This window comes from Copidosoma floridanum, unplaced genomic scaffold (assembly GCF_036245765.1).
Source record: "Copidosoma floridanum isolate Cflo_tuat_1 unplaced genomic scaffold, Cflo_Japanese_pri ptg000011l, whole genome shotgun sequence".
Taxonomy (NCBI): Eukaryota; Metazoa; Arthropoda; class Insecta; order Hymenoptera; family Encyrtidae; genus Copidosoma; species Copidosoma floridanum.
This window is the reverse complement of record NW_028321888.1, coordinates 6,009,731-6,036,452: the sequence shown is the minus strand read 5'-3', so window position 1 is coordinate 6,036,452 and position 26,722 is coordinate 6,009,731. Positions and strand designations below refer to the sequence as shown.

Here is a 26,722-nt window from a genome sequence, read left to right as displayed (position 1 = left end):
ATTATCTGTAACAAAATAATTCAGTATTTATATTACCAAAATAATCTCTACGATAATTCCTAAATTTTGTGCTGAGACAGCGGTTTTTATTGACCAAGTATCATAATGTATTAAGGACGCCTGATAATTAGACGTTGCCCTTACTTAGAATAGTATAAAACATATATTCAAAGAGATCAAATGACTAAGTGATAAGGCAGATATTAAGATAAGAGTATAGTTTTGAAGACCCAAGAAATTTTTCTCGTATAAAATTTTTTGCATTGTTCAGGCAGATATTATCGATTATATAAAATTTACTACTTGTGTAGAAATATTTATATTCCCAACTTAAATTACTTTAAATAAGGCCTTCTTTAAATCATGAAATTTTATATGACACATTTTTCACTGTGCAAACGATACAAACGATAAACAGTCAATTTGCTTACTATCAGATCTACTTTGTAGTTGAACAATGAGCATACTAGAAACAAACAAAGATTGCAAAGGAATTTGATTAATAACATTTGAATCGGTATAGCCTTGCTGTGGGTTACAATGACCAGCAGAGCTATCAAACCCAAGTGTCTTAGTTAGCTGCAAGTGTTGCAAGTCCTGTTTGCTTCAAGAAGTTGCTACTGCAGAACATAGTTGTTGCGCTATTTTATTAACAATATTCTGAAGAGAAACGCGAATTTCAACTTCTGTATGTACATCATAGGATAATACGAGGCAATTCTTCATCTCTTTTTGTATCATAGAGTAAGAAGGGTAAATATAACATTTTCTGATGCGCAAATCCCTGACTAGAGCTACATACGATTTCTTACTAAAATCATGTTCGCAGTAAAACGCAAGAGCCGATTTAGGAGAATGCCTGTATTCAGCAATTTCAGAACTTGGCTGTACAGTATGATCTTTAACTTCCATCTCTTATATATAGTAATCTGTTCTTCTCATTTCTTCATGAGAATCATTTTTAGCAAGATGAACTTGGCATAACTTCACTGCTGATTTCAACAATTCGATATTATATTTGACATAATCTAACACTTCATAGGCTCACCTATATAAGGTGCTTGAACTGGCCTTTTCTGTTTCAATACGTAGTCGTCCTCTTTTACCAGTACCCTTCTTCGCTGTAGGGCGACGTCCTTTTGAAACTTTTTTCTGTCTACTTTTTTGGTTAGTTGGGGAGCTTGGCATTCTATTTGTAAGAGAAATTTGAAAGTTACTCTACAATTACTGTCGTATACGAAATGAAAGACGATGATTTCATATAGGTAATAAAAACAACAATTGTGAACGCCCATTCAGTTTATCATATAAAGTTAATGTACCGACTAATTTACAGACTATCTCACTTAGATATATGTTAATTAGTAATCAATTTTTATTTTACTTACGTTAATAACAATATTAATTGAATGCAAATTAAGAGAACACATTTTTAACTAAAAATCTTTATCGTAATATTATCTAATTTTTACATTTATTTTTCCATCACTATACGCATGTCATCGAAATAAAGTTGTGCTTGTTTAGTATTTCTAATTACCAGCTTCGTTCAGAAGCTCATTTTATCACGTAAAAATATCTGTTCAATAAATCATTGGAATGAAGCAGTCGGTGGATCAAAGAATGTAAATGATGTACGCAATTTCCTCAAACTATTTATGAACATTTATGTTTCATTTTATAGGCACGAGATGTTACCTTTCGTTATATAATTAAAAGTGATTGCAATAAATTTTGCCCTGATTCATTTTATTTCTTAAAGCATTTTTATGAAGCATTTGCAATTTTTTTCGTTAAAACACACATCAAACTGTTGATTACTAGAATTATTTATAGATCATTTAAGTTTTCAAAAAAATACAATTTTTCTATAAGGGCTCAACATCGATATAAGGAGTCACAAAATATTTCGATGACATGCAGCTTTGACTTAAATCAACAAAAGTAAAAATATCTTACATACAAATAGTACATACTGCAGCTAATATCGACGTAAGCTCAAACATTTTTAGTGCGAAGTCACACAAAGTACAAATCGTAATCACCAAAAAGAAAATCTATAAACACATTCAACAGCGATTCTGTTTAGCTAATATTTTTTCTCATTTATAAAATATCGATGTGTAAGAAATACAAATGGAATCGAACAGAATATTGTAATTTAGTCGTTAAACTGCAAATATTTGAAGTATACTTATATTTATTTAAGTTATATACGTTTCCGTAAGCTCAAATGTGCACAAGTAGGGTTATGACGAGACTAATTGTCATTACAATTTATGTTTTACTAGGATAACGTCGCAGTTAAGGTTCTTTTTTACTTGTAATTGTGGCTATATAACTTTTGGCACTTGGAAAATCAAAGAATAAATGTACTTTTCTGAATTTAATAGACTGATAAAAACGTTTACTCTCCATGCAATAAATGTGAATTGTTAAATTCCCTACGATATTTTTAATAATTGTTGAACCTATCGGCAGCAACTGTATGATACGAGCACCAAGAAAATACACAATACTTACTTGCCGATATTTACTAATTACTTATATCCACGATAAAAACTCTTCTACTTAGCACACATATTACATGACTGTCCTACGGCAATACTTCTTTCTTCTTACGTTTGATAAAACAAAACCTTTTGAGAGTTCTCAAAATCTATTTGGCACGTATCCTAAAATTCTGCCATAAGTATGTGTAATACAGACAGTAGACTAGAGTTTACAACAGTAAGCCCCGAACACGTAAATTATGAGAATCAATAGAATAAGTTTGTTCGGAATGCGTGGACCGGATAAAGCAAGGATGGTAATGCACTTTGCTTGAGTTTAAAACACTCACCTATTTTGGCGCCCGGTGTAATACGCAAATAAGTGTACCTCCGTGTCAAGGCTTAGTAACTAAAGCTATAAGCTATGTAACTATGCCCTGTTTTATCTATCGCTGCATATAACAATAACATTGAAAAGAGAACAAAAAAGAATTTTCAAAACACGAAAAAAATTTCCAAATACCACATGAGTATATAGGTTGATTTTTTTTTTATATCATTGAGTAGTTATTTATTATTTCCAGCCACAACACTTACACTTCTGAAAACTTTCTGAAGAAAACAATTTTTTTTTTGGAATTATGCTTGATTTTGGCAAAAAAGTCACTTTTTAGACACAATTTTGATACCTTATTTTTAAAAAATGAAGAATATATGTAAAATAAGTATGAAGGTATAATACCAGCTCTTTTAAACTTATTTTTTAACAGAAAAAAAGAAAATTAAATTTTTAAAATAATCCAAAATTTGTAGGTTAGGATCTTATTTTTTACATTTCTTTTTAATTTTCTGTTATTTCTTGTCATCATACCTATAAGATCCAAAAACTTTAATGAAAAAATATTTCTTCTAAGTAAGTTTCCATAGTTCTGAAACGAAAAATATCAGTTTATGCCACTGTGCGACGTCCCGGTGCTGGTGTTGTGGCCTTGTCCTCAGTCCTGCTGCGAAAAGAGGCAACGTCGTGCTCAAGGTCCTCGAGGCGACGAGCTACGGGTCACTACACTACGGCTCGGTCAGCAGGGATGCCTGATCTTTTGAATAAAACAAATCGCTTACAATCATACTATCCAATTTGGATGCAAAATTAGGAGGTACACATAAAGGATGAATGTATCCAGCCCCTAAATTATTTTTCCCAGCGTGCGAACCTAAATGATAAACCACTTCAATAACATCAAAAGCAAAAGCTAAGGGCCAAATAGTTTTGTTTTTTTCAAAAGATTCCGTAAGATGTACCCAAAGCGACCCTTGAACGAAATAAGATAAAACTTCTTTTTCAGATTCAACACACTTTATATAAGACATAGTTACATTGAATAAACCATTAATTTCAAATATACGTTTCAAAGAATCTTTTATCGGTTAATGGACCATCGAACTTTTTTCGAGTTTTAATTGAACTTTGTTACCTTGTAACTTTGATGTGACCTGTGTTTCTAACGTGTAATCTAACGGACCAATTTACAATCATTAAATAATAATTCACTAAGTTTTTATTGTAAAAATAGGTTATAGAAATTAGTAATGAACTTACTGAAAGAGTTTATTATATTTTAATATCTGTTCTATTGAACCGTAAATAACTACATATATCACAGGTGAATTTCAACATTTCTTTATCTAAGTTCATTTCAAAGCTTTATATGTCTATAATAATACTTTTACAAATTAAACAGTAGCAATAACTCAACGATCAACAAACAAAGTATATGTAACCTAATTTATTCTGAATTTTTAAAATAAATAAATCGTGTGACTCAAGTATTAAGAAAAAAAATTATTATTTTACTGAATTATACAACTCGAACACTTTTTAACTTGCTACAGTTGATTTTATGCCTTTAATATTTAATACACATTTGTAAAAAAATGACCAAATCTGTACAAACCCAAGGGTACTGTTATCATAATGCGAATATTATTTTCAAATACAAATCAATCCCTTCAATCACTTTTTCTACTTTATATTTGATATTTCCTAATATTACGTAGTAGTTTTGAACAGCATCTAATGAACCGGATAAAATTACATACAGCTGTAATTATGTAATCTTGCAGATCTCATATGCTTCTTTTCTCTTTTTAATGAAAGCAATTATTTCTTCTTTAGAAGCTGACTGTAAATTTAATTTTACCATTACGTACGCTTTCGAAGGAGCTTTTGATACACATACTGTATTAAAAAATGCTAATAATACTTACATCAAAATGAACTGTATAACTTTTTAAATTATCATCTTGCGATATACTATGACCAAGTTTCTTAGCGTTAGCGTGATATGGTATAAATAGTGGCAGTGTAACGAAACCAACGTTAGATTCGTGATCTAGAAAGAATAATGTTTGCTTCAATGCAGGCTAAAACCAAAATGAAATTAGATTCTTATAATTTCATTTTTCAAGTCACTAGGGCGCAAACTACAAACTTGTGCATCCAAAGTGCGCAGTTGTACGTTTGTGCCCGAGCGGCATATATTGTTTTTCTTATAGAGAGCGCAAAGTGTGCCCATGAGCGCATAACTGCACTTTGCGCCTTCGGTAAGAAAAACAGTATACGTGACTCGGGCACAAACGTGCAGCAACAGCACCCTTCGGGCATTTAAATTTATAGTTTGCGCCCTAGTGACGGAATGTACTATTTTAATGATGTGTAAGAACGATTTTATATAATAGTATTATGCGTACCATCAAATTGAAAAGGTGTGTTTCTAATAATAATTGCGTTTATGTCTTCATTCAGGACGATTTTGCTTTTTTAGAGGCTGGTTAATCATCTGCTGAAACAGATTTTTCTGCAGTTTTTCCGTAGTTGATTAATTGCTTAGCAAAAGGAGGCCAATTTGTGTTGAGTCGATCTTTAATTTTTATATTTCTAAATTTATCATCAGATGGGTACTTGTACTTAGCAAATAATTCATGAAAGTCAGAATAAAACTGCAAACACAAATTTTTTTGTTTTATACATCTGAATATACATATTTACATATGCATGCATGCATAAACGTAAGTATGTATGTACAGAATGCTCCCGTTACTAAAAATTTTATGAATCGTATGCTCACAATATAATTGTAATAATAATGATTGTATATTTACCAAGTCAGGTGCTATAGTGGTCTCCAAAATGCATAGATCATTATTGATGTTTTCTGCTGACTTATTTTTGTATAGTATATAATGTCTTCTATCATAAAAAGATTTCCACATGGCTAAAATTTTCTCACTATCGTTTATATATGTTTGTTTTGAAACATTTGAATCAAATTTATATACTTCTGGTGTATCTGAAAATAAACGTATGCATGATTTTTTATATTATTGTTATGTTTTGTATGATCTGTATGATAATACATTATGTTCTGTATGAGCTGTTTTAAGATTCATGGTGAAATAGTAGTCTTTGTGCATGGTGGTGCATATCGATAGAGGCCCGAGGGATCTTTTGTGCTTGTCTTGGTGATATAAACCACTAGGTATGGAAAATACTATTTCACACTAAGACGCTAAAGAAAGGAAGCGCAACATGTGCATGTGAGTGCAAAATAGGGCTTAACGCTTTTGATAAGGAAAATGACGTTTTTGTCCCAGTGGCCGGAAAGTCAAAGTTTCCGTCTGCTGCGCGATCTGAGACTTTCTTTACTTTTCCAGCTTTGGGTCGTAATGTGCTATTTTTACTCGAAAACCAATCTACAGTAGGACTATTGCATTCTTCTGGCATAAGACTTACTTTGCACCGACTTAGAGAAATATTACTATCTTGCCTTTTTTTGTAGGTTTTGGGAAAATAGTTGGTTTATGTTCAAAAAGATTAACCAAGCCTAGTTTCTCTCGATAAGCGAGATATACTGATTGCAGATACCCACTTCTATGGATACTTTTTTTTTACCTCCTGATTGCGAGTAGTATCCGTTGCAAAAGTATAGACCATTCTCAGTTTCCGATTTGAATAAAACACAAATATCTTGAGAGATGGCTTCGAGTTTTAAATCATTCAACCTTAAACAAGAATTTTTAATTAATTATAAAGAAAAAAAAAAATTAAAAAAATTAAAAAAAAATTTAAAAAAAGGTCTACATAATACATCAATACCTGTAAGGTGTAAAAAAAAAAAAAAATTTACAAATTCTTAAGACATGAAATATGCATGCTACTACAGACAAATTAGACATTTTTTTAATTTAACGTAATAATAATAACGTAAGTTAAATGCTGAAATTGTTCAAAGTACTAGCGCCCCCCCCCCCGTCTCGGCTTTGTTCGAGATTCACTAAATGGAAGACAGTAGTGTATTGACATGTAATGTGAAATGTTTTCAGTTAAAAATTTTACATCTATTTCTGACACTTCTCAGAACAAAAATCTTCTTATTAAAGTCTAAAAGGCGGTTCACTTGCAGATACTCCCGTATAATCTATGAACAGGGCCACTTTTTAAAGCTGTAAAGATTTAAAACTCACAAAAGTATGTATGATTAAAAAAAAATTATTTTCTTTTATCGCACAACGTTATTACTACAGCAACAAAGTCCTGGAGCTTAATCTCTACATTTAGTATACGCCAAAGACGTTGGTGTCCAAAGCACCTTTTTTTTGCAGACTCACTTGTTTTGGTTATCTAAGGTGGGGAGATTGGTTCGTGACGATTGCCCGTTGGAGACTGTCCCGTTGGGTAAAGTTTATTTTTCCTTCATAGCTGTTAGTTTCTTAACAACTCCGCTCGTGACATCTGCCAGTAAATGACTGACTTGCTTTAATAGTGGCCGGCTTAACATGGTCTTTTAGTCGACGAATCGTTTCCGGAAATGGTAGTAAACATGTATTTGTTGGCAAGGAAGTTTAAACTTAGGTAGCCCTTAAAACAATCGATGAGATTGATGGTTAAGTAGGGAACGTGATTACTTATGATGGTCCCAAAAAGAGCCAGTGGTAAAATTTCCAGTTACTGCTTACTATTATTTCTGATGATGGAGAGCCAGCTGTGGGTAAATTGACTTTTATCGTTGAAGTCTATGTGTACGGAGACCGTACTGGAGGGAGGTACGCCGCTAACAAGAGAATAGCTCGTCTTCAGGTCGTTTCCCGAATAAACAACCGCTCATCGTTAGTCGGGAAAGTGGGCCTGGAGAATACCTTCTCTGTAGGTATGCCGTTGGAACGACCACTAAAAAGGAGGCCGTTGAAGCTGCCCATACTCTTCAGGGCTATCTTCCCTGGCTTTTATTTAAAGTAGAAAATTCTCTGACAGCACTAGGCCGGATGATTAAATAATCACAAAACTCCTAAGTGTTGGAGCAAGTTGTACTCTGGCTAGACACGTCTCCTGGTATTCTCCCGGAGACGTTGACGTTCCGAACGCCTATTTTTCCGTGACACTCGGTTATCTTGGCAACCTGGGTTAAAAACTGATTTATTTCGCTTGCCCATGAAAGTAGAGCCGGATTATCGGTAGCTGGGATGCCCAGCTGCACGTCTGACAACCCTGTTATTGGTGCTCTGCCGATGAACGACTACGATCTTAGACAATTCGATGGGGCATCTTATAACCAATTTTCACTATCTTTGGTTGCGGGTGGCTTCAATTTTACCTTGACGCCACATAGCGGATCTTAGTGAACTAAAGCGCAAAACTAGCTTATTTTAGCAAAACTTTGAGCTCATTTATTGCTATTATTATTAACTTTTTCAAGAAAAAAACTGTGCAAAAACCATCTTGTAATCATCAAGAATCAGTAAACGCTGGTATATCAATCTTATAAGCTAAAATACATAAGAATTGGAATACAATAATATTCAAGCACATGTTGAAAAGTTTTTTTTTGTAATATTTTTTTTCAAATAAAATTATTAAATCCTTGTCAGCACATATAACAATATGTGTAATAAATATGATTCTTAATATTGCCTGACATCTACCAGATTTTTTAAATCAAAGAATAATAAAAGAAACCTTTAATTCACACAGCAATTCTTAACTATACATTTACAAAAAAATATCATGGAATTTCAATAATACCTATAATTGACTTTTACTGCTGTATTTAACTATCTTTTATTAGAATTTCAAATATCAGTTAAACATTTAATAAACGTAACCAAACTTGGTAATAAAATTGAACTTTTTTATTAGTACACAATGTAAAAAGCAAGATTCACGCTAATATTATAATGTATGTCTCTTCAAAGAAAAATTTAAATAATACTTTAAGTTAAAATTTTTGACAAAGGTATGCAAGATTTAATTCGTTGAGTTTTTTTTTCTTATTTAATCTCTGCTGTGCATATGTATAGAATCCGATTTATTTGTGGCAATTTAAATTTCAATATTTACATAAAATATCTTACAATAAGCCCTGCGTATTGGTTATTTTTACTTTTATTGCATTTGTCAACTTCTGGAAGTCCTAGGAAGCTTAAACTATATACAAAGTGTCAGTCTCATATATTAAAAATAAATATAATGTTAGGGCTCTCTAGCTCTAATAGTAGTTGACTTACTCAATATGGGTGATAGGCATTTTTCCAATTTTTTGATAAAAATATTTCATTTTAACACCTTCAAGCTAAGGTCGATGTCCCAGTACTCGGTCATGTCTCAATAGTCGGTCATCTGGCTGATTTTTTCACTATAAATTATCAAAACATAAATAAATCGGGTAGCTATTCAGATACTAAGCAATTACTCTTTTAATACAAGTTAATGTATAAACCCAATTAAAAATATAACGAAGGCCCATAAAAGAAAAAAAGTGACCAACTATTGGAACATTTCGTCTGCTGAAGTGAGCGAGTACTGGGACATCTACCTTATTGAGATTTAATTTGGGTAAAGTATGGTGAATTTATTAATGAAACAAAAGAATCCTGGAACTAAGCAGTAATTTTGTTTTATTCTAAGCTTCATGTCTTACTAATTAGAGGTAAGCTTATTAATTTTGTGTACTCTAAATAAACTTAAATACATTCCATGACCATAAAATAATACTTAAAATATATGTATAATGCAAGACCAAAAAACGTGTGACCTTATGAACAAAAAAATGCATACTTTTAATTTCACTTGGTTAGATATATGAGTTGCTCTTATTTTACTTATGAAAGTACAGTTGATTTTTCCCCAAATACACTTACTTCATATTATACAAGGTTTACTTTATTGTTACTGGTTTATGAATCAAATAATTTTAACTGGAGTAAGTATAGTAAGGAAGTAAACACTATTTTATAAAGTATATTAGAATTAGAATATTAAAAATTATTCTAATTTTATCGATGAGTAGGTATTAATGCGAGTAATTGAATTTATCGACATTTCCCATCTAGTTCGAGATTGACAAGCCAACTTGATTTTTTCAGTTCAAACTACAGATTTTTAGAAAAATTGTCATACGTAGCAAGTGAAAAAAAGTACCACCTCAACCAAGATTTGAACCTGGAACTCTTTTTTTGCCGAGAAAGCGCATTACCAATTTCGCCATCGAGGTCTCGGCGACTCCTCTCTTCAATTGCTACTTTTTATAGTTTTTCGGCGATTTTTCTGTCAACGCCTGCTCACAAGTTAAAACTACAGATTTGTAGAAAAATTGTCATACGTAGCAATTAAAAAAAAGTGCCACCTCGACCAGGATTTGAACCTGGAACACTTTTCTTGCCAGGAAAATGCGTTACCAATTTCGCCATCGAAGTTTCGGCGACTCCTCTCTATAATTACTACATTTTATAGTTTTTCAGCGATTTTTCTGTCAAAGCCTGCTCATAAATTATCAAATTTTGGTCGAGGTGGTACTTTTTTTAATTGCTATGTATGACAATTTTTCTACAAATCTGTAGTTTTAACTGAAAAAATCGAGTTGCCTTGGCAATCTCGTCGAACTGGATGGGAAATGTCGATGAATTCAATTACTCGCACTATTTTAAAAATAAATGGTAATTATCAACATCTTTTTATACAAGAATAAACTGTAAGATTTTTAAAATCATTTACTTACATGAAAATAATCCTATTAAATTGGGAAGCTCCCAGTCTCTAAAGATTTTTTGAACAGAATCATCCACCTTTTTTGCACTTGATCATCAGTTAACTAAGTTAGATAGTGTGTCAGCAGCTGTTTTTTCATATAGATATATATTCACTCACTTCTTAACTTGACAATCAAAACAAACTGTAACAAAACTATACATAAGGTAAACTTTTTCAATTTTGTTGAAAGCACATTTTGTATTAAAAAGGTGTACTTGCTAGTTTACATATTATATACCCTTGCATTAAGTATAGGAAAAGGTTTAAATGATACTTATAGTATTATTACACAGATGTACATCTGTCAACACAAACTAGCCTTACATTTACCCATATCTATGTACAATTATACATATACAATTCACTGCACGCGCCGCACATTGTAAAAAGACATGCGCAGTACACAAAATATAAAGAATCACTGTAGTACTGGAAAATCCTGTACCAACGTCGCTGAAGTACTTGGGTTAGCATAAGCATAAAACCGACTCATCAGCTGTTTTTAATATAATCTAGGACAGTCTTAAGATATATGTGACTAGTTGTATGAAATAAGGGGCTAGTATGTTATTTTTTCATCCTCATCGTTTTAGCTACAACTTTAAATGGTATGTACATTCCTCCATGCAGTTCTGTTGGCATCTGGGCTGTTGTCACTGCTGCTTGTAGACAATAACCGGTATTGTTATCTTTGATCAGCCTCGGCCTTTTGATTTTAAATCGTCGCGTTCTCGCGGCACTGCACTATGTGTGCTTTTCGGCAGAATCTTATTTTCCCAAAACAAAAAAAAAATAAGAGAAAAAAAAATTCCAACTCTTACCATATCCCACATTTAGTACGAAATCTGTTACGTGAAAAAGAGATTGGGAAGAAGGTGCGTCACGAGAATGATCAACACTCATTACGTTAAAGACCTTTATTCAAGATATCGCATTCACAAGGCAAAGTCGAGTGTGTGTTCCCTTTCAAGACTCGCCGTGTACTTCCTTGAAAGACTCTCTCCTTGCTCGCTCTTCCCTTCTTTAAAATTACTTTGCGACCTTAGACAGAGTAGTACTTTGCATCAGAAGAACAATTTAGTAGTTTTCTATCCATGGGCGCAAAGTTATTTGAGGGTACAAAATTAGTACCGAGGACGTCAATAGTTTTCTTTGCACTCATGATAAGAAAAAATTTTTTTCACGTGTTGGTTTAACACGCTATCTACTAATCAAGCTACCCGTAGGCAGCGCTCTTATGATTTAGAGTTGAAACAGATTTAAATACTTAACAAAAATATATACATACAAACATTGAAAATAGGAATTCAGAAAGATGATTTATAGACATTTTATTAAATAATTTCCTGAAAGAATGACGAGCTTTCTACTATTAATCTTTAGATAAAATTATTGTTAATATACAGGTATCACGTTAAAATGTGATTTTTTACTATACTCTTGTCGAAACACTACGTTTCTTTCCTAATTTCGAGAAGAAAAGCATAACTCTTCTCCCAGGTAAAAGCTCGCATTCTCTTTATAGAAAAGTATTTTGCCTCAATTTACGTGTTTGCTACTCTTGCCTACAGATTGGGAGGCCATTTTTGTGCAGATTACACCAAAATGCTTTTCTAGTAGACAGAGAATGCAAGTTTTACCTGGTAGGTTATGTTGCGTTCTTCACCCTGAAATCATAAAAAATGTCATATTTCGACAAAGGGACGTGAAAAATCGTAAACGACACACAAGACGAAAGTACGGCATTAACTCTCGCATTCTTGGGATTACACTTCCAAGAAGGAGTGCGGTACGTTCGTCCCTTGTAGTGTAATACGCTATAATAATGACATAATCATTTTTGTAGTGTTTGGCAACATTGAAAATTTATGAAAACCTAAATAAAGCTGTAAATATACCTGTGATGTATACTCCCGCAGACCATGTAATGCATTGTTCATGAAGCCAAATTTCACATTCTTGGTTTCCAGTAGTTTTTAAAGCAGACTGATTTACTTCATTACTGAAACTTCTTGTTTTTTTTTTATTATTGCTATTACTTATATCAGAAAACTGTTCAACTGTTTCAAGATATTTGTAACTTTTATTATTCTTGGCCTCATACTTATGCTCCTTCATTATTATTTTATCTGAAGACTGTATGGTATCGTTAAAAGAGTCTTTGTGGATCAAATAAGGTCCAAAAAGGTCACTCAAAACTCCTGCTGAAATCTAAATTTATTCTAATGTATTAAGTGAGAAACACCTTTGGTTTAATTTATAAATGTTAAAATTTAAACAAAGAAGATTAAATTTACGTAATATAACAGTAAAAAATATCCAACATGATGCAGGAATAGCGATATGACATAAATATTTTACTAATATATAAAGCAAAGTCGCTAAAACCGTTGTAATCGCTAACCGCGAGAACTTCTGAAACGATTTTGCTGAAATTTTGCATACCGATTCTTGACACTTCCTAGACGGTTTTAGTATGGTTTTTATCTTGAGAAATTTAATAACAAAAGCAATCAATAAGCTTAAAGTTTTGAAAAGTTACGCCAGCTTTTCACTTTAGTTTAGTAGGATCCGCTAGGTAGCGTCGACATAAAATCTAAGCTACCTGTAACAGAATTAAATAAGTTTGGTTATAATAGGCCAGAGCGTCTCGGAAATTTCTGCAGTCATCTACCGGAAGTTCATCGAGCTGCATCGGGAATGTATATGATAGTCGTGTAGCTGGGTATCCCGGTTACCAATGACGCTCTTCTCAAATGAGCAAGTGACCTAGGTCTACTTTCACCCTGAACCTCCAAGATTGACGAGTGCCACCAATAAAAAATTTATTCTATCCGATGACGTCTCCGGCGGACTACCAGAAGACGTATCTAGCCAAAGCACAACCTACTTCAACACTTCAGAGTTATGTGGCCGTACCACAATCTGGCCTGGTGCCGTCAGAAAATTTGTTACTACAAATGTAAGCCAGGGAAGACAGCCCTGAAGAGTACGGGCAGCCACAACGGCCAACTTTTTAGAGGCTGTTCCAACGGCATACCTACAGAAAAGGTAATCTCCAGGCCCACTTTCCCGACTAACGATGAGCGGTTGGTTATTCGGGAAACGACTTGAAGACGAGCTATTCTCTTATTAGCGGCGTACCTCCCTCAAGTACGGTCTCCATACACATAGACTTCAAAGATAAAAGTCAATTTACCCACAGCTGGCTCTCAATTATCAAAAATAATAGTAAGCAGTAACTGGAAATTTTACCACTGGCCCATTTTAGGACCATCAAAAGTATACACGTTCCCTACTTAACCATCAATCTCATCGGTTATTTTAAGGGTCACCTAAGTTTAAACTACCTTGCCAACAAACACATTTTTACTACCATTTCCGGAAACATTATTCGTCGACTAAAAGACTATTTCATCATAATTATATTTTTTTTAATTTTTACCGTTTATTATTTGACCAAATAAACTGTATGGATTAAGAACAAATATGTTTTTCATAAGAAGATTTTTGTTTTGAGAAGTGTCAGGAATAATTGTAAAATTTCTAACGAAAAACGTTTGACATTACATGTCAACACACTACGGTGTTCCATTTAGTAAGTCGGGCGAAGCCGAGACAAGGGCCGCTAGTATATATATTTATATATGTATATATATCTTCCTATATTATATAGTTAACTCTGTGGGGCATTCCACACAAACCCCCCACTACCCCCCCGCTGCCCCCCCCCACAAAATAAGGTAAAAATCCGTTATTTTCTTGCTTATTTTGACATATAGTAGTTTTTCTCAAAACCCCCACATCCCCCCACTACCCCCCACAGCCCCCAACTGACCCCCACGCATTTTTTTATAGCCCCCCACCGCCCCCACAAAATAATATGTATAGTATAGAAGTATAGTATGTCTTTATTCAAGCCAGGGGGTAAAGCCACGTATGGCTTCATGGGATAAAAACAATGTATGTTTTAATATTTAATCAAATAGTTACAGATTAGTGCACAATACTGTAATCAGCTGAACTTAAATACAATCCATTGTATCTCGATTTATTGGATCCCTCGGTTTTTTTGTAGGCATAAAGTTTTTGGGGGGCTGACTTTTTTTGTTAGCATTTTGTAACGTTGCATTTTGCCAGCTCTGTCAATGTGTTAAAGTCTATTACCACATTTCTACCAAATTACATGGAAATATTGTAAAGTTTTTTTTCTCAAAACATCCCACATCCCCCCCTACCCCCCACGGCCCTCCCACCGACCCCCACGAATTTTTTCATGGCCCCCACTGTCTCCCCACACTACTTTTGGGGAACCTGACCGTGATCATACCGTCTTTACCTATCTTTAGACAAAACGGTCTTATCGCCATGATTTATTTCATCGTCAAGAAGAAATTTAAGGTCATATAATTGATTCATAGGGGGTTGTTGCGCAAAACATCATTATTTATACAACTAAGTTCGTTTGAAAACCAATTTATATAGAGTGAACAATATTTTGAAACCAAATAATATATACACATATATAAGTGCGCATAATTATCTAATCATAATCACTTATATAGTCCTTTAATACACAATTTTTCTTTTTACGTACATATATTTAAGTTTAATTAAGAGTATCATTAATGTAAGCAATAAAAGTTTCGCATCACTTTATGAGTCATCTTATAAAGCCTGATTAAACCACGAAGACTTCCGTCCATTTCTATTCTCTTTTAAATTAATGCTGGAATTGGTGCAATAGATGAACACGATATACATTCATGACATGTATTATTAATTAATAAATTTTACCTATACATAAAATAATAATAATTAAATCATGTTCTGAATATTAGATACATTATAATATTCAAAAATTTCTTTCCAAACTATATTTTCGATCTCTAAACTGTTTTCTCTAGCGACTTAAACAAAAATTCCATTTTTGCATCTTGATAAAGCCACTTATAATTGACCATAAGAAAATAAAGGTTTTTTTAAGTATAATCCCACATTATCAAAACTTTGACCTTGAGACTTATTTATAGTCATACCAAATGTTACAATTAATGGGAATTGTTTTCTGTATAAAATAAAAGGTAATGATGAAGTATTTCCAGTATTTAATGTAATTCTCGGAACGAAAACTTTATTACCAATTTTTTCTCCCGTTACTATTTTGCCTTCTACGTTATACTTCAGTAATTTAGTAATTCGCAATCGTGTACCGTTACATAATCCGTCTAATATACTCAAATTTCGAATTAACGTTACTATTGTACCTATTTTTAATTTAAGTTCATGAGGTGGCAAGCCTTTACAAATGTTGTTTAACATTTTTACGGGAAAATTTATATGAATATTAGCATCTGATTTATCAACACCTATATAGGTTGCAGTATTGATGCTGTAATAAGTTTTTGTCTCTCCATTTAATTTACTTAAAATTTTATTGTTTAAAAAAAAAGTATATTCATCATGTGAAGTTAGTATTACGTTATTACCAAAACAGTTGTTGTGATAATTAAATATTTTAGTACAGACATCATTTGCTATCCAGGATTTAGGAATGTTAAATGTTTCTATGTCCCCTTCTCCAATTCTTAACAATAATTTTGAAAATTCTTTATCACTAGAGCGAATATTATTTTGTAATCTTAAAATTTTGAAATACTTCCGTAAAAATGATGATTTAATAGTTTCTTTTAATATCGTAGTTCTATTACCGTTTTTTATAACTGGAAGAATTTGTCGAAAATCTCCTCCTAATACTATTAATTTATCACCAAAGCAAAGTTTTGTATTACACAAGTCTCTTAACGTTCTATCAACGATTTCTAGAGCTTTTTTCAGAATCATAGAAGCCTCGTCCCATATTATTAAATCAACTTCCCTTAATTTTTTTTTTACTTTCAAATTCTAAAAATACACTTTCAATATTATCTAAGTCTAGAGGTAAACGAAAAGTTCTATGACTGGTCATACGGTCATACCTTTTGGTAGTAATACAGATGCAATTCTTGTCGAAGCCATTGACAAAATGTTTTTACCTCTAGAAATGAAGTAACAAATGAGTGTCTAATATAAGTAGTTTTTTTCCGGATCTACCAGGACCAGAAATGAAATATACTTTTTTATCTTGTTCACAAATAGTTTTAAAAATTTTTCTTTGATCTCCATTTAAATTTGTGTGCATTATATCGAATATTTTTTACTTAAAGATATTTCCTTAATATTGCAATTATTTATACAGTTGCTAATGGTTGGTGTCGGTGAACTAAAAGACTCACATGATTTACCTTCCGATACCAAAATTTGATTAATATGTAGAAGAGCACAATTATTATTATCATTATCGAAGTCTTCCGTAAAATATTTTTCATATTTATTCCATATTTTATCTCCTTGAATGTTTTCTGAAATCAAAAACCAAGCAAAAAATTGTCTTAACTGGTATGAAAACATAATTGTTATGGCTTCTTTAAAAATATTGTCGATTTCAGAATCATGTTCTATTAAACCAATTGCAATTGCAGTATTCCTGAAATTATTATATGTTATTCCATTATGTTTTTTAACGTCTTCAAACGATGTAGCCAAATGTAATTTATGTATTTCTTATAAAATATTCAAAAGTTGGGGGTTTGGCGCGCAGTGCGCGCAGGGGGTCGTCAGCCCAACTAGTATATATATATACTTGTTTGAGATTTTTTTCTTACATAATAGATCATAAGTATTATAAGCATGCTTCAATAAAGTATTACAGTATAACGCAAAAAATAGAAAAAAATCATGAGGCTATACTGGTACTGATATCAGTAATAAACTTATTTTTGATAATACGTATCTGTCTCTTTTTTTCAATCATTTACTAAGGAATGGATACTTCTTTTTTATCACTTAAGCCTGATGTTTTTATTGCTAGTCCATGTAATTTTGTCTTTCAATTACAGTCTTAGTTTTTTAGTTAACAATTTGAATCTTGATTAATAGTTTGAAACATTGATGGCTGTATTTCTATGATTGTTTTTCAGCGTGTGTTAAATCGGGTGAATACTTCTGTAAGAGCATTAAATTTTTATTTCGTTTTGTTATTATATTTTTGTACATTTTTCTTACTATGATTTTTAATCATCTTCTTTTTTTTTCTTTTTTTTTTGTCATATGCTTTGAATATTCTTTTGTCCATAAGCTTTAGTCATTTTTTGTTTATGTCTTTTTTATTTAATTTATTTTTTAGTGTTGTTTATAGTCAAAACATGTGATAACTACTTGGGACACATTGGAAAAAAAATTTCCAGTAGTAACGTAATGGGTAGCATTACCAACACTTATAAAATCGTCTTCAAATCGAAATTACGAGACAATTTATAAATATTAATACATGTCACCACTCAACTAAGTTTTGATGGCATTTATTAATTCTTCAACTTTTTTGCCTTTTTTAACTTTTTTACGTTTTTTACTTGTGTACAAGTCTTTTCTCGTAAGCCTAGACCTGACAGAAGTATAATGTTTGTATACCGTAATACCAATAAAAAGTATTTCGAATCTTGTACTTGCATGAAATTCTTTGGCCAGCTTAATTATAGATTATCAAACTATTTTTGTCTTTTTAACTGAGAAGATTGATGTGAGTTAAGTAAATGTTTTATCCTTTAGGAAACTTATAAATATTGATGTCTTAATTTAACTTACAAATTTTGTTCCAGCTTAAATATTCTGTTATCATTATTTCTTTTTGTAGCAGCTGAAAGCCTCTTGTTAAATAGTAAGTTTTTCTCCGCTCAAATTATGATTTACATACGTGACTAAGTTCTAATGCTATGATTTTTGTTATGCCTTGATCTGCATTGATTCTATTACTTTTACATTGGTCATACTTCGTTTATTGCATTACTACTTAACCTCTTTGATATAGTTTATTAATTTTAGTGGTATTTATCATAGGGACTTATTGATTAAGAACAGCTTTAGTTTTTTTAGAATCTAAGTCAAGTTTCTCTGGATATTAAATTATTTCTTAAAAATTTCACATATATTTTGCAACAAAATCACTAATACTATCTATTTATTTTGATCCTTTTTAGTTCAATATGATCGAATAAGACTTATTTTTCCGATTTTTTATCCCACCGTGTCTACGTTATTTTAAACCCTGGACCATGATTGCTTACACTGACCCATCTAAACACTTAAAAATGATTATTATGAAGTTTTTTTGTGCTATTCCTATTTTGTACTAAAAAACAAGAATATTTGTTTATTTATACACTAATTATACATCCATCATTACACCGAACCTGAGAACAGATTTTTTTCAAATTGCAATCATTAACAGATATTTATAGGTAAAAATTTAGTTAAAAAATCGTAAATACCACTATTGTTCCACTTTCAATGATTGTTAAATAGCATGAAATAAAAAATACGAATATAAACTAAAAAACTAAAAATTCTAAAGATAACTTACACCTTACAACTAAATAAGCATGTTAAAAAAAAAAAAATTCAATACTGCAATGTACAAACAGATGAAGTTGGGCTACGAAACTCTAAGATCAAATGAAGTTTAAGTTACAGATTGACGTATCTGGAAAAAGTATTGAATCTCAAAGATAAATCTTTACATCTAAGATAAATGTATGGAAAGTTCTGGTCTACTCCTGAAAAATAAGACAGATGTATTATATCCTAAAAAATTTTAGTTCTTTAATAATAACATATTTTATTTAGGTTGCACGAGACTCAAAAAAATTAAAAAATATTTTGTTGTAGGGATGGTGCAAAACATTTTAAAAATATTACAAGCTTAATGACAAACGCATAAATAGTGCATTACGCTATAAGGGACAAAATTACGGCATTACCTCTCGGGAGTCTATGCCGTACTTTTTTCACGTGTAGCATGGATGATTTTTTACGTTCCACAATACGTTTTCTCACGATTATAGGGTGGAAAGTGAAAAATAACTACCCAGGTAAAAAAGTTGGATTCTCTGCTTCCTAAAAAAATATTTTGGCGTAATCTGCGAGGAAATCGTCAACCAAGCAGTAGGCGAGGTATAAATTGGTACAAACTGTGTTAAGCGTAAAATGATAAAATAATAATTAAAAACAAAAAAGCGGCTACACGTACGAAGTGAAACAGCTGCTTAACTTTCACTAGGTATTTAAAACGAGGTAGAAAAACCACTGTTTCATACCCAGGCCATAAAGTGACTAAAGCGTGGAAAGACTGCGGTCGCTGTGCGTTTGTAACTGAGTTGCAAATATTTTTCTTACGGTGAATGCAAAGTGCAATCGCTAATCATATTGTGCCTTAGGGTGGGAGAGTTCTTTGAGATTGAAAAGCCAAAAAAACTCGTCTTTTCATCAGCGCAGTGATTGAAGGGAGCAAAAAAACCTCTAGGTTGCAAATCCGTGTGACCAAAGGAATAAAATGATAATTTTTATTATACAAGCAGTGCCAATAGTACGGGCACAAACGATTTTCTATAGCTTTTCAAGTCATTGGCTCTTTTTTCTATAATTATTTATTTCTTTGCTACACCAAAATCGTATTAAATAAATAATTTATGGAGTTCTGAAAACGCGTTTCTTTTACATAGATGCAATAAAACTATAATCCACACAAAGTGTCAATTGCATATGTATGAATCTGATACACTATATATCTGAGCTCTCTTAAGTTCCACTTAAGTTTTTTTAATGATATTTTTTATGCATGCTAGTTTCAAGGATGAAAACTCGGTAGCCCGCACGATGAAAAGTTAGTAACACTTTTTTTAGATAAACTAAAAAATTTGAACAGCGGTTTATAGCTCAACACGACGTGGCGCTGTATATATATACTAGCAGCCCCGTGTCTGGTAGCTGGTACACTGAGAGGGAATTGGTGGGACTGCTCCTTTGGATACAGAAGAGACGCGCCACCATAGCTCTAGTGACGCCTCACTCCTACCTAGTACAGCTGCTTTTCCAATCTAGGCGAGCAGCTGCTCGAAAGTGTCAAGGGACAGCTCTCCTAACCTATTAAAAGAAAGTAGCTTCCACTGTGGTGGCTCTGTTGCTTGGGCCAGTGGCTCAGCGCTCCTGACTGGGAGAAAATAGCCTCCAGTCCAGCAGGAAGGCAGTCCTGCTGCAATGGAAGCAGAGCTACCACTTTTAGTGATCATCAAGTCATCTCCAGTCAAGTCATCTCCAGTCGGTAGAGAGGCTCCCCCAATTCCCTCTCAGTGTAAACAAGACGTACGTCGACACATTGGAAATTATCTTCTGATGAAATTATTTTTCTTAAGCTTTGTAGTATTTGCGACTTTTACTAGCTTCACTAAAATTTTACTTCGAAGATGAACTTACCTACTGCAAAGTATTTTGGGACTTTCTATAACTTTATTTTATTTTTTTTCGGAGGGGGGGGGCGGCTAAATTTCTAGTGTGAGTCTAGTGGATTAGAACATCGTGAGGCTGTGAAAAATTCTCGACACTGCGGGAGGTTTTCTGATCACAACGAGAAGATCGAAGAAGAGTGAAATGTATCGTATCAGTGAATAAGTGGTGATAATAGATAAGTGGGGACAATTTGGGACGACAGCTTGGATACCTGAGGCCTATCGGGAGTAAGTAGCCATCCAGGAACCAGTCCAGGGCCGTGAAGCTTCTTAACTTAACACGACTAAATTTTGAGACATGAGGCCACGAGTGAGTGAGGAAGCCATGCGCTTAGAGAAATTGGAACGAGAGTACCAAGCCGTAAAGACGTCGGTAAATAAGTTATCTGCGAGAGAAGTGGAAGAAGAACTTCAAGCGAGAAGTCTGAGTACTAGAGGAGAGGAAGAAGTGATTCGGGATCGGTTGTTGCGTTTCTGCTTGATAGAAATGCAACCCGAAAACACCGAAATCCCGGTTTATGCAGACGACCGAGTTAAATCAACACTGCAAGCAGCATTACGGAAGAGCCTTGCTCTTTCAGATGAAGAGTTGTTGAACGAGAAGGAGGATCGATTACTCGAGCGGAGAAGTAGGGGGAGCCAGTACTCGGATAAAGAACGTTACAAGGGACAAATAGAGAGTAATACAAGGGGGACTACCCCTACGGGACGTGTAAGAGAAGAGACCCCAGAGTGGGGGGGGGGGGGCACCCGAGAGATTAGCCCGCACCCAAAGCGAACCATCGAATGGGTAGAGGGGAGCGTCGTATTCCCCAACTAACGAGGATATCGGAACTTGGAATGTTTCTGCCCCCAAGCCCCGGGTAAGCCACACGAGGGCCTCGACGCATGTGGGAGCCAGCGGACTCAACGTAGCTTCGGTGCCCGTCTCCGTTGCTACAGCCTCCACTACGACGACTGTCACGGCCACGACAAACACGGGCCTGCACATGTTTAAACCACGCGGAGAGATACCAACGCCGTTCACGTACCAAGGTATCATGGCGAAGGGAGATCACTCCACGCCGGCAGCCACCCCCAAGGTATTGAGTAATGTGCCGGCCCCTCAATGGATATAGGACCAATCACAAAAATACTGGCGTGGATTGGAATCTCGAACACCGTCAAGGCCCACGACAGAGGATAGCGAGGGCCCAGAGGTGGATATGCGCGGTCAGTCCAATGCCAGTGGCTCCTAAGAGCAGGGTTGGAAGTCAGGCAAGACATACAGGAGTGGGACAGAAAGATCAGACGGAAGGTATAATGAAGGAGACCGAACCGGTGGGACCAAATATGAAACCACGAACAGCTGGGAAGATTATAAGCAAAGGTTCGTAGAGACGCGGGACAGCGATAAGGGGAGACAGGGATTGAGCGCAGCTAATCGGTTCTCAAAAGGCCAGCGGCCCCCTGTAAAGAGTGAAAGGGATGACGCAAGATTCTTGAGGAGACGCGAAGGCGGAGAAGGGCCATCTCAAAGGGATGAGTTCAATCGCGGCTCTGAGGGACACAGGTGGGAGGGCGAAGCACAACCAAGTGATGAGACCCAACATATGGGCATGCCCTGGATGGATAGGATCTTAGCAATATCAAGGAGAGAGGAGTATAAGCGGGATCAGGGGTTTGGGAGGCAGGAGAAAATGGGTAAGGTGTTTCGGACCCCAAAAACTCTTTCTCCCAGAACCTCATACATCCAGAAGAGAGCAACCAATCGAAGGGAACAACGGGCGTCAGAGACCCCGAGGTATGGAGAACGCTTTCTCCCCAAGACCCAAGAGAAAGGTAGAGACCAACGGGACATCCGACGCGCAGCCGAATGGCAACGGAGTTACCTGCTTACCGAAAGTGAGAGCAACCCCGAACGAGTCAGTGGGATCTCCAGAGTAGTGACAGAAAGGAAGAGAAGATGAGATTCACATGGATCCCAGAGCGGGAAGGAGAGAGGGTGAACCAGTAGGTAGACCTCCAACACAGAGGGGTTGTTCCCCAAGTATCCCGAGACATCAGCCTCAGAGAACAAGACACCTGAGAACTAAACCCCGTTCTAATGTGACTTCGGCCGTAAAACAATTGAGAGACTGGGGATTCAAATTTTCGGGAGCCAAGGGTAGTGACCCTGCGACCTTTCTAGACAATCTTAATGACTTTAGAGGTAGCTCGGATCTAATAGACGAACACATCTTAGAAGCACTATCTAGCGTTTTCTCCGAACATGCAACGCGCTGGTTTCGGGTCAAGAGAGAGTCTCTGACGACCTGGAAAGAGTTAGAGAAAGAGGATTTAAGACAAGACCTGTATGCTCAGACCCAAGGAAAAGGGGAGACAGTGTCGGTGTTTTTGGCCAACTTTCAATATATTGTCTCCAAATTCAAACGCCCTCCGTCAATCCAGGAACAGGAAGATCGAGCCTACCGAAATCTACTCCCAGAATACCGACGGACGATGCAAGATAAGGTGATCAGCACGCTTGAGAATATTCAAGAGTATGGACAACGATGGGAGAGGTAGAAGAACTTGAACGAAAGATATGTACCCCCTCCAGCCGCCAGCGCTATGCATGTGACCAGAGCAGCGCACGTAGCAGAGCGAACGAAGACCAAGGTATCTGAGGTCCGGGAGGTAAAGGGAAAGGTCACCGGCAATGCGGAGGCGACACCAGGGAAGAAGAAGAAACAGAATACGACAAAGCCGAGTGGAGAGGTACCTAATTCCGAAACGGGTACAGAAGCAATAGAGATAACCCCGACTTCTGCGGTTGCTACGCAAAGGACAGGTGGGACAAATGGGATATCAGGAGGAAAGGAGAAGGAGTGGGCGGGTAACCCGGTATGGAGGCAGCAACCGGGACGAAGCAATAGAGCTCCCAATACCCAAGAGAACACCCAGCATCAGCTAGGGAAGTTGGGAGGAGGAGTCACCGAGGACACCTTCCTAGGGGCCTGCTTCAAATGCCAGACGGTAGGGCATAGGATGTCCGAGTTCCCCGAGACACTATGCTTTGCCTGCGGTCAAAAGGGACATATAGCACGGAAATGCCCCGGTAGACAAATCTCTACTGGTCGTTCTTGTATCTCCTGTGGGATGTTCGGGGTGACGATCGCTAATTGCCCCAGGTGCAACCACATACGAGAGGCGTTGAGAAACGAATTGGCGGGAGGTGCGAGGTAAAGACCCAACTACCTTCCGGTAGTTTACATCTGGGGGAAAGAATGGGAAGTGTGCCAGAAGAGGAACCACCCCAAGCGGTAGTTCCGAACTATCTCACCATGAAGAGGGGTTGTGAAATTCAGACCCGAGACTCCAGACCATCTATTAAGTATAAACTGAAACCTATTCTAAGAGCCAAGGGAACAGGAAAACTGGTGGGATCTAGGGGGGGGGGAGAGGGACACAGGCGAAAAGAGAGCGGAAGAAGTTGGGACCAGGCAATGGGCAGGAATTTCGACGACAGGGGGAAGTAGGTACAGGACCAATCGTACCTCCAGCAACGACCCAAGGTTTAGAATACCGAGTAAGACGATCGAAGGAGAGCCCAGAGTGGAAGCTGCAGTCAGAGGCCTCACGTAAGTTACGTGTGACAAGTTATGATCTTATCTATTTATGTATAATTGTAAACTATATGCTAAGGAAGCAGGGGCGTCGATGATACTATATAGTCGTTAGAACATCCAGGGGATGTCTAGCCTAGGGGGGGACAGTTTGTGACGTGGCAAAATTTGCTTCGCAATTTTGTTTGCCACGCCACAGTTGATGCCCCTGCTCTGAAGCTAAATAATCATGATGATGGATAGAGCCTTTTCCGTGTGCTCTGTTGTAGCAAATTTTTCATAAGGAGAAGAAAGGACGAGGCGCGAAGGGCCAATGGGTCAAGGTAGTATGAAAAGTGCGTATGAAGATTTTTGTAAGTGCCGCGGCGGCGACACGAATGAGAGATATCGATGGGTAAGGTAGGGACCAGGTAGGTAGGTCAAAAGATAGTTGACCTACTGAGCGACGAGTTGGGGACGGACGCGATTGATGAGTTCAGTGGGTGTAAGACCACCCAGCATGAAGTGTAAGAGAGAGTCCGTGGAGCGAGAGAGCCGAGAGTATAGCGAGTATTAAGTGCGAGAGAGAGAGAGAGAGCGAGTGAGAGAGTGAGCGGGAAGAAAGACCCGGAAAAATAAGCTTGATCCCAACCCATCCAACCCTGAACGGCGGCCATCTTAAGACGAAGCGTCCTTCCGTGACGACCCGAGCCGAGCCCGAGGAGAGATGTGTACGGGACAGCAGGCGAGAGAGGCCCAGGTATCACGCAGCGTCGACTTCCCAGACTGCAACCCTCGATGCTCATGGTGGACTTGTCTTACAGTAAGGAAGCACGAGATACGCCAAGCTACAGTGCGTAGGTTACGAGGGGACACGGGTGAGATCGTCGGCTATAGCGATAGACGCGAGAACAGGAGCGGAAGGATCGGGGCATTGGGCAGTGATTTTTGCGAGCCACGGTTGGGCCTCCGTCGAGAGGTGAGGACGGACGCGTCGGACAAGTGTGTGAGGGAGGGACAGGAACCGAGTGAGAGTGAGAGAGAGAGAGAGAGAGAGAGGAGAGAGGGTACAGGCGGGGACATAGACGAGAAGCAAACGCCGGAGGCACCTCTTGGGGGACGTCACCGTGGCTTTTACGGGCCGCAACGGCGACCTACTCTGCGGGCTAGAGATCGGGCCAAGTGAGGGTGTGTGTGTGTGTGTGTGCACGGACAGCCAGCTGCGTTGAGGAGGCCTGGCCCCGACCGAGATTCGCGTAGAAGAAAGAGAGTGTAAGAGTGCGTGTGTGTAGGTGAGTGTGCGTAAGCGAACATCGTCTCTCTGAGCGCACCACTGGCGTCGTGGTTGCGATCGAGGGATTACGGAAGTGTAATTGGGACCAAAGAGAGGTGTTTTAGTTATTATAATAAATACGTGAAGTAAAGTCAAAGTTAGTCGATGTTGTTCATTTGACCCAGACACAAATCCCCTTTCCAGATAGATCCAGTGAAGGGAGAGTCGAGAGTGCGAATCATCTAGCAGAGACGTACGAGAGTGAATTATCACGGTATTTCCTCTCTTACGGTAAGTCGCTGTTAGGACGAAGAAAAATACGTTATAAGTTGTATTATTAGTTATTTGTCCACATTTAACATATTAGTCTTGTCAGTTTTATAGTCTGATGAGACTGGCACAAATTGCCTAGCAAAACGTCTTATTTTACGCTCGATATCTTACTTGCAGTCAAAAGGTACTTTAAAAATTTTTTATCAAACTCTTAGATGCTGTAAGATGTTCGCAGTGTTTGAAATTATTCAAATTTGTTCTGATCTGACTCCTTTGGTAGCTTAGTTTGATGTGATAAAACATACCCTTATTACGTATTATAAAGCAACTGAATTTGATAATTAGCAAAATACTAAGTAAACAAGTAATGATTATCGCTTGAAAAAAGTAATTTATATGAAAGATGCATGTTGAAATCATCCATGATTAAAAAATACTATCACAAAAAGCCAGGCTTACCAATGATCACATTTATAAAAAAAAATAAATAGAAGTCCTAATGTAATAAGTTTTTTTTTAAATAAAAAAAAAACCTAGTATGATTAAGAATTTGTTAATATCTTTTTCCTACTTTAAGCGTTATTTTTAACATTTGGACGTATAGTGCACCCCCAGAAGGAAAAATAAAATTTGTACCTGGTACGCATTCAACTAGGGCA

General features: G+C 36.0%; 1 protein-coding gene across 3 annotated transcripts in view; it reads right to left on the bottom strand.

Moving 5' to 3' along the window:
* The window catches only part of LOC106647041 (uncharacterized), a 183,596-nt gene that overhangs the window by 58,709 nt on the left and 98,165 nt on the right, over positions 1 to 26,722 (bottom strand). For all 3 annotated transcript variants that reach the window (XM_089589954.1, XM_089589955.1, XM_089589956.1), the window contains exon 5: positions 12,471 to 12,783. In XM_089589954.1, the coding sequence (XP_089446080.1) occupies positions 12,471 to 12,783 (313 nt within the window). The remainder of the gene's footprint in view (positions 1 to 12,470; positions 12,784 to 26,722) is intronic.